This window comes from Grammomys surdaster, unplaced genomic scaffold (genome assembly GCF_004785775.1).
Source record: "Grammomys surdaster isolate TR1022 unplaced genomic scaffold, NIH_TR_1.0 130, whole genome shotgun sequence".
NCBI lineage: Eukaryota > Metazoa > Chordata > Mammalia > Rodentia > Muridae > Grammomys > Grammomys surdaster.
Genome location: NW_021604588.1, coordinates 380,235 through 389,380, shown reverse-complemented (window position 1 = coordinate 389,380; position 9,146 = coordinate 380,235). Strand labels below are relative to the sequence as shown.

General features: G+C 46.4%; 1 protein-coding gene across 4 annotated transcripts in view; it reads left to right on the top strand.

Annotated features, from left to right (window-relative positions):
- Positions 1 to 697: 697 nt before the first annotated feature.
- Positions 698 to 9,146, top strand: part of Cacna1e (calcium voltage-gated channel subunit alpha1 E) — a 320,444-nt gene continuing 311,995 nt past the window's right edge. For 2 of the 4 annotated variants that reach the window (XM_028759802.1, XM_028759794.1), the window contains exon 1: positions 728 to 1,170. In XM_028759802.1, the coding sequence (XP_028615635.1) occupies positions 902 to 1,170 (269 nt within the window). In that variant the 5' untranslated portion in view covers positions 728 to 901. Of the gene's footprint in view, positions 1,171 to 9,146 lie in introns of all 4 variants that reach the window. The other 2 variants (XM_028759777.1, XM_028759786.1) reach the window with 2 other exon arrangements.

Below are 9,146 nucleotides of genomic sequence, written 5' to 3'. Positions count from 1 at the left end.
CCGCCCGCCTGCTCGCTGCTCGCTCGCTTGCTCGCTCGCTCTCCCACCCTCTTCCCGGCGCAGCCGCGGATCGCTGTTGCATGCTGATCCTGAGAGGCGGCGGCGGCGGCGAGCGCTCTGGGCGGATGCTGGCACTTGGGCTTCGCTGCTCTCTGGTTGCTGCTCAACTTCTACCCCAAACGCAGGAGCGGTGAAGTCATTTGCTCCTCTCCGGCTGGTTCGACTTCTTATCTTCATTTTTCGGGCGATGCGGTTTACGCAGGAACCTTAGTACCGCTCTCCCCCCCCACCTTCATCTCCCTCTCTCCAACCTTTGGATGCATCTCCGCTGGCAGCTTTAAAGAGCCAAGTCTTGGCTGTGGAATTTCTTAGATGGACTCGCAGGGGCTGGCGTTCTAAAGCATGTCACCGTAGCTGGCCCTCGTCTTTTTTCTTTTCATTTTTTTCAAAGTTCTTTTGTTTTCATTTCCTTCTTCCTCTCTACCCCTCACCCCAGCCAATAAATCAGCAAACTGTTACCTAGCGGGCCAGTGCCTGCCTTTCTCTGAACCAGGTGGTACGAGTGCCAGAAGAGGAGCTATGCTTGAGGAGCAGCCTACTCCACCCCTCTCCGGTCCCTGAACACCACCCCACGCTGGCATTTTGGGGAAAATATTCCCTCTAGAAGCCCTACCCCCTTCTTCTTCTTTTTTTTTTCCTTGAGGAATGGAGCTTCGCAGAGGTTGCCTTTAGATTCAACAGTTCAGAGCAAGGCTGAAGAGCCTGCAGGGGTCCCCAGAGGCAGTGGTCCCTGCGCCTGTGTGGATAAGGCTTCGAGCCTTCCTGTGTCTTTTCTGCCTCTTGTTGTGTGCGGGTGTTCGGCGATCACCTTTGTGTGTCTTCTGTCTGTTTAAACTTCAGGATGGCTCGCTTCGGGGAGGCGGTGGTCGTTGGCAGGCCAGGCTCAGGCGATGGAGACTCGGACCAGAGCAGGAACCGACAAGGAACCCCTGTACCGGCCTCGGGGCCGGCGGCCGCCTACAAGCAGTCAAAAGCGCAGAGGGCGCGGACTATGGCTTTGTACAACCCCATACCAGTCCGGCAGAACTGTTTCACCGTCAACAGATCCCTGTTCATCTTCGGAGAAGATAACATTGTCAGGAAATACGCCAAGAAGCTCATCGATTGGCCATATCCTTTCTTGCCCACCATGCCTTCTCTCTCCCCCTTTGCATTCCATCGGGTGAGGGGGGGCACCTAGCATGGAATCTATTCCCCACCCCTTCCTGGTGCCAAAATTTGCCCCTTTGCTCAAGTGCACCCTACCTTGTTGCATCCAAGGGGCAAGCCTGATGCCCTGGAGACCTATTTGGGCACTAGTGGTTTTCAAGGTAAGACTTCTGGTTTTGGAATTATTTTCCATGTAGAATTTTCTAGTGTACTTAGGTGACTGGTGTGGAGACATCTGCCTCTTTCTGGGCTTTGTCTATTTCTTGGCCACCCCCAAAGCCCTAACCCTTTCAGAAGCTGCACTCCATGTGGTTTGGCTTACCTCAAATCTCAGGGATTCTTTCGTAATCAGTTCTCTCTTTTCCTCCACTTGAGCCAGTCCCTCTGCTCCTATTCCTACCAGCTGGGAAGACACTTGCACTGTCTGCCAGCAGAGAAGTTGAGGCTCTGGGAGGGGATTTATCAGACCAGAAGCTCCAAAGAGCATGAGCCAAACCCATGTATACAAGTAGTCAAACGAATACTTATGAAACAGGCATTGGGCTAGGGACTCAGCCAACTCTAGAGACCAAGTTTAAGTTCTACTGAAAGTGAGTGCCTCTCAGGGGAGGTGATCATGCCACTGCCAGCCCAAATAACTCAAAGTTGGAGCTCTCTTTTCAGGCAAGGAGGTGTGTTGATCCTTTTTTGGCTCTGGGTTGCTACTCTTGCTTCTTAATGTTTGCCATACCTGGTTGTTCTCCCAGTATCCTGAACCAGACAGATCTACTGGGCCTGAACCTATCAGCTGAGGGTCAGAGGTGTGCAAACAATTTATCTCTAAAGCCAAGGGTGTTGCCCTTCACAGAGAGTGGGTAGGTGGTCTATGGAGGTGATGGTTTGGGGGTAAAAGGCCATGGAAGGAACATCTTGGCAGGTTTTACCAAGCACACCAAATGCAGGCTGCTGATTAGGCAGCTTACTGCCAGCTCTGCACTAAGAATCTGCATGCCTGACAAGGCCATTAGGAGTTGAGGGTGGTAGGGTGTTTCAGGGGATCGCAGGAGGCAAGCCAATGTTTTGAGGTTAGATGTGGGGGGTTGGCTTGGGGACAGGGACTTTGGTGCCTGTGGAGGCACAATTCTTGTGAAGAATACACCTGCAAAAGAAACTCCGCCTCTTTGCCCCATGCTCCCTCTCCCCAACCCTCCTCTCAGGTGCACAGCAGTGAGAAAGCTGAGGCTGGGGTGGGGGTGGGGGTGGGGGTCAAGTATTAGTTTGCAAGGTAGTTTGCTTCCCTCAGGGACTGAACATCTCCTGCAGCCCCCAACCTTTAGTTTTTGGCCTTCTCCCCCCACCCCCAGCTCCCTGCTTCAGCTGCTTTGGGATTGGCTGGCGCATGGTGCTTCTAGGCAGCACCTCATTAGAAATGAAGGAGCATCTCTAAGCAGTGATGCTTCCTGCTGCTGTTCACATCCTCCCACAGACACCCCCCGGCTGGGTTTCTCCCTTTCTCCTCCTTGTTCTTCAGTTCTCACCTCCCCCTCCCACCTCCACAGAATGATGCGGGCCATAGGGTGCTTGGGTTGAACTATTTAGATGGGGGCTTGGAGCAGGGGGGAGGGGTCTGGTCCCTGCAGTCATGTCAGTGAGCTGCACAAAGCGGACAGATTGCATTGTATTGCATGCTGCGGGTGCAAATAACTCCTCGGAGCGGTACTCTACTGGTCTCTCAAGGAAGGTCCCCTCCCTCGACCGCCTTCTACAGTTCTTTTAGATTTCCCACCCACTAGGTGGCCCTTTGCTGTGACCTGCTTAGGACACCCCGCCCCCCAGACAGCCCCCTTCAACGTTTGCTTGCAGTAGACAAAGCAGCTTTACAGTCCCGCAGATGGCAAAGTGTGGCAACAGCCCTTCTTGGCACCTCGGACAGCGCCATCCAAACTCTCTGGCTGGTCGGGGCTCCCTAGTCATCCGGTGCAGCACGTAGGGTATTTCCGGGTGGGCTCCAGCTCAGGCTGGGACACGAAGCACGTTTCCCACACCAAAGCCTTTTCCTCTTTTCGCTTCTGCTGCAAAGACACAGGTTTTCCACCAGGAGCTTTAAGAACGAGGTGCTGCTAGGTTTCACGAATCCCCCTTCCTTCCCTTTAGCCAAAAAGGATTAAGGATTGCCAAAGGAGGGAATGGATTCCATCGTCATCCTCAGTGCCTTGGCCACAAGTCCTGTCCCAGTCATCTTTGCTATCCCCATACTTAGACATTTTACAGTGTTTCTACAGTCTGTAGGCTGTTGTGACCTGTTCAGAGAACATCTGCTAAGATGTTGAGAGGAACCTGGTTGGATTTTTCCCCCTTCTGGTTGTACAGTGTAACTGACAAACGTATTCCCTTCGGTGGTGACCACGTGGAAGCATTGTGCCTCTGTAGGCTCTGCATGTTCTCTCAAGCCGCATAGTGTCACCTTCCCTTCAGTTCCCAACATCCAGTTTCCCCAAATATCTGCTCCATCTTATTGAGAATCAGTGTGAGGAGAAATTACCTTTAAAGCTCTCTAATTAGGCTGCCTGGGTTCAAATCTCAGCTCCTCCAGAAGCCCCGATGACCTTGAAAAGTTACTTCATTACTCTATGATTCAATGTTCTTATCTGTAAAATCAGGGTGATAATAAAGAGTTACTGGGAGAATTCAATGGATTAATGTGTCAAGTGCCTGGAACATTACCTAATTACCAATAAGCATCCATTATTATTAATGGAATCCTTTGAGGATCTCTGCACACCTGCAAGGTGGGACTCATTCAAGGTGAAGTCATTTAGATTCTTGCATCTCATTGAGAGTGAGAAGCCTCCTCTGGATCACTTGAGAGCTTGTTCAAAACCCAGACTCCTGAGTTCCTCCCACTTCACAGTTGCTAAATCACACGCAGGTGACTGATGTGTCAATAATTGGCTGTACTCCTGGTGGTGGTAGTGACCAGTTTAAGAACTATTATATTCTTTGTTTGTGGGGGCCAGATTTTTACAACAGGAATGCTGTTAGGCAATACCGTTAAGACGGGCTTTGGTACTAACACGCAGTCAGTCAGGTGCAGATTTTAACTTCTGTGCACTGCACTTTTTGAACTTTGTACTTTCTTTGTGTGTGTATATAACAGAAACTCACCTAGGAACTAGGATGATAAGACATTTTCCTTACATGTCAGGCATTTTAATTTTATTGATCTGAAAGGATGAGCTAAGTAAAAGGTGTGATTTAATTTGTGTCTGCTGACTTAGGAGAGCCTTATCTTGCTCTTGGTAGGGGTTGTCTAGTTCTAACTTGAAGGAAAATGTCTACAATAACCCAGATTTGACATGAAAGATGGCGGAAAGGCAACAGCCCACTTTGAATGCATTTCCTTTTTCTTAGAAGCTACATCTGCATAGAGAGATAATTTTATTTTCTCACGACATTCTCTCTGCAGACAATAACGTAGTCTTTTGAAAAATGCTAATCTGATTTAAAATGTGATATCCTATTTTATGCCATTTCTTTCTTTCTTAGTTGCTCATCTATTAGATATAACAAGTATTCTCTTTTCCCTGGGCATTGGCTATTCTGAAAGCTACTGGCTGCTCTCTGTACTGTACACTACCATTCTGCCTGTTTTTACTCAGGGACAGTTACGTGGGTAGGCACTGGGGATCTCTCACATAGTTTGTGAGGTAGCCTACCCCTGTTTGCACTTTTCCAGGTCAGGGTGAAGGAACGAAATAGTATGTCTGCCTTAAGAGATTCTACATCATAGGTCGGCAGTGGGAGATTGTTTTTCTTTCACCTAGTTGGTCATCTCAGCAGGCAAGCACATGTTTCATGTGGAAAGGAACAGTTCAGAGTAGGAAGATCAAATGAGTTTGCAGCCTTTGAGCAGATGAAACTCATTATAGTGAACCTGGGGTTGTGCATGTAGGATTTCTCGTGAAGAATTTCAGTATCTCCTCAGAGCACTCGGGATATGGGGCTGAGGCTATGCGTGCATATCACACATTTCCCCCTTGCAAATTGTTCAGTAAATTGTAAATTTATTTGGAGGATTTTGCTGAGGATTACAGAAAGTGTTAGTTCTCAAATCTCCCATTTTGGCATATACTCATTTTCTCTGGTTGTCTCTAAATATATATGCCTTACAGGATAGTAAACTGCAGGCCTGGTGAGAAATTCAGGTTTGATGTAAGTCTGGTAGATAGTGAGTCTCGACGAGGGACACTGGGAATGAAATTCATAATTCTGTCCTGAAGTCAGAGGATGTGGGGCCCTCAATTTCCCACTGACCGTAGATGCCATGGCTGTAGTTGGCACAAAGGATGCAGAATAAAGATCTTTGTCTTCTGGGGTTCCTAGGATTGCTTGTTTGTTCTGTCCTTTATATGAGGGGAGGGAAGCCTGGCCATGACAGTGAGTGCCATTTGTAAGTGGGAGACAGCCTGGAAAGTGAGTTGGAATGAATGAAATGACTTGAGGATTAAAGCAAACATCTTGGATGTGGTAGTTCAGCCTGTTGTTTTGCATGCTGTTATTACCCTCCCCCACTCTCCTGCAATTGCCTTCCTTTCAATAGATGCAGCACACAGTATGAATTAAAGAAAGAGGAAGAAAATAATCAGCACAGGCCTTTCTTCCTCCCCAAAGATCTCGACTGGACTCAGTGGATTCTTCTAACTAATCTCTTTAGAGCCATTACCATACACCATGTAGGTGCTCCTTACCTGTTTCTTTCTTCCCTCTTTATAGGGATATCTGGTTTCCTTCAGACTTTGTACTCTTATTTGAAACAAAAATGAATCAAGATTTGCTAAGCTATCAGAACTCATGCTGACTCCTTGATTATACCCATTGGGCCATCGGATTGTTGCTTTTCATAGTCCCCTGCCCTGGGCACTCACAGAACAACATCAGCCATCACAAAGTCCCATCCTATAGAGGACAGATGGACAGTCTGTCTATCACTGACCACAGAGACAGGAAGGTAGAACTAAATGCAAGGTAATTAATCCTCTTATTCAGGGAGCCAGAGGGCAGGTCTTCACTTCCTCCTTCAGCCCAGGCTTCTACCCATCATTCCATCCTTCTGTATCTCTCCCTTTCTCATTTTTAGGCTCAGCCATTGTGAATAATCTATCATATGTGTGGGTTTTTCCTAGAATATTCAGAAAAGCAAGGTCATTTGCCTCTGCTTAGATATGACAATGGTCTTTTGAAAAGGACCAGTATCAGAAACCAACTTTATTCCTTTAACTCCTCTGTTGTCTATGGTGAGACTGTGATATGGGGAAAGGCAGCTTGGAGGACAATATTTTAATCTGAAAAGCAAAGAATAGCTAGAATATATGCCTGTAAGAAGGAAAGACAAGCCTTAAGAGGAAAAGTCTTATGTGAGATAACCCCTTAGTAGAGAAATAACAACTTCATGTCTTGTCTTGCCATTTGTATAATGACTGCCTCCTATCCAACCTTGTTGCATTTGGGTACCTGACAAACTAGGTAGCTGATTACCTTTGACTTAGAGATCATGGTTAAGAAGGCAGTTATGTACCTAAATATTTGTCACTCAGACCCTTCATGGTAGCTTGGCATTTTCATGCTGATAAATGTTGAACCTGATCTAAGATGCAGGCTTCTATAAACATTTTAGATCCCAGTGAGAATTCTGATAGGAATTAGGGTGGAATGTTGCAGAGGGGCCCACTACTGCTGCTGCCACCATTGTCATTGTCACCAGCACACTATGTGGCTTTAAAGGCAGTCCCTTAAAAAAAAAAAGGTTCAGAAATATGAGAGCTATACATCATTTCCCTTACCATATTTTAAGCTTATACAGAGAAGACTCATGTGGGTTTCCCTGTGATGTCTCCAGCATCATCTTAATCAAGGACAGAAAGCACAGCACAAAGTTTTTAGGTTCCTCTGATCTAGTGGTCTCTTGTATGTGCAGCTCACTTCAAAAGACGTCTGAGATGTATCTTCACTTGAGCATGCTAAATATGGTTCTTTAATTGCCATCTCTGTTTTTTTTTTCTTTTTGCCCATAAACTCAGATGAATCTCATATCTCTACATCTATGGAAAGCAAAGAATAGCTAGAATATGTCCTTAAGAGGGAAAGACAAGCCACATCAAAGAAAACAGCAGCATAAAGTCGTATCTGAGATATCTCCCTAATGGAGGAGTGACTACTTCCTGGGAGTTGTTTTTCTCCCCAATCCCCCTTCCACAGTGTTAGACACTGAACCCTAGACTTGGAAATGTAGCACTCAGTTAGATTCAAGTCTCAGGTTCGTGGGCTCTGTCCCTGTTATGTGGCTTGAGAGAGGCTCTGTTCCCTATCTGTACCAGGTGCAGTCTTTTGGTTCCTGAGAGTTGATCGCCATCTCTGTCACAGCTATGTGATTCAAGGCTTTACTTATCACAACCATTGGTCCTGCTTTAATGGTATCTGGCAAATCTGGAAGGTATGTTTTAGGTTTGTCTGTCAGTCCTTCTGCCCGTCAGGGAGGCATAATAACAGTAGACGTAGCTGCATGGTTGGTAACCGGTGAGTTGAAAAAGAAGTGCCCTGAGTAGTGACATGCATGGAGCTTTGCTGGGGGAAGACTATATAGTATCATTGTCAAGGCACATGGTGATATAAGTGGCCTCCTAGACTGGGAAGGAAGCCCTGGAAACTCTGAGGCCAATTCATTAGCTTAGCTGTGAGTTGAAAGGTTTTTAAGCTGTACCACTTTCCCCAGGTTCCGTACCATCGCCTCATGGGGCTGGTCAGAGTCAAAAAAGCATGAAATGAATTTTCAACAGTTACTAACATCCTGGCAGTTTCCAGCTGTGTGCTGTTGGGAACCCATTTGCTACTGTTCTGTCAGCTGCCATTTCTTTCAGTAGGTGATTTCCATCAGCATCAGGGCTAATTCCTCATTTGGGTCCTTTGTGTTGAAGTCAGATGTGTGCATTCTACCGGTTTCGTTTAAGGCCTCGACTTCCAAACCTCAGTTTGCCTCAGAATTACCTGGGTGACTTTGTTAGAATACAGCTCTTTGGGTGGGATCGGGCTGTTGGAGTTTTTGACTCAGTAAGTCTTAATTGGGGTCTGAGAATTCTTATTTATCACAAGTTCCCAAGTGCTCTTGCCACTGGTGGTCTTGGAAGCTATAGAGAGCTGCTCCTTTCATACAGTTTTGCTGTGTTTTGACATATCTTTAGAGAGCTTCATAAGAATTGCTAATCTGCCAGGCAGTGGTGGCTCCTGCCTTTAATCCCAACACTTGGGAGGCAGAGGCAGGTTGATCTCTTTGTGTTTGAGAGGAGCCTGGTGTACAGAACAAGTTTCAAGATAGCTAGGGCTATACAGAGAAACCCTACCTTGGTAAAAAACACAACACAACACAAAAAACAAAACAGACTAATTAGGGAGATTATCCAGCCTAAATCTGCCTCTGCTACACTAACCTAAATCTCTGCTGTTAGCAGAAACTTATTTTTGGGGGTTCAGATATTTTGAGGCTTCCAGACCATTCTACCAAAGTAATGATGAGATTTTGGGGATGGGATTATGGGCTCTCAGTTTTATGACATTATTAACTTAGAGTGGGCTCTTTCTTTTTGGCCTCATGACCGAGAACAGGCTCTTATGAGAATGGGTACATCCATTTTAATTCCAGCACCTAGTACAAAGCTGGCACATGACAAGTGGTGCATATTCTTTTATTGAATGATTTGTAATTAAATATGTTGCTATTGACTTAACAAGCATCAACAGAGTGATTAAGCTGTCTCTAGTGTTGCTCTGGCTGGGATCTGCAGGACCCGGGCACTCTGGTGGTAGTTAGTATGAGAATACTGACTGCTGGGAGTAAGTCAGGGGTCATTACATGGGAATTGGGAGTTATAAAAGACAAGTATTACTTCACAGTTTTCTTTAGAATT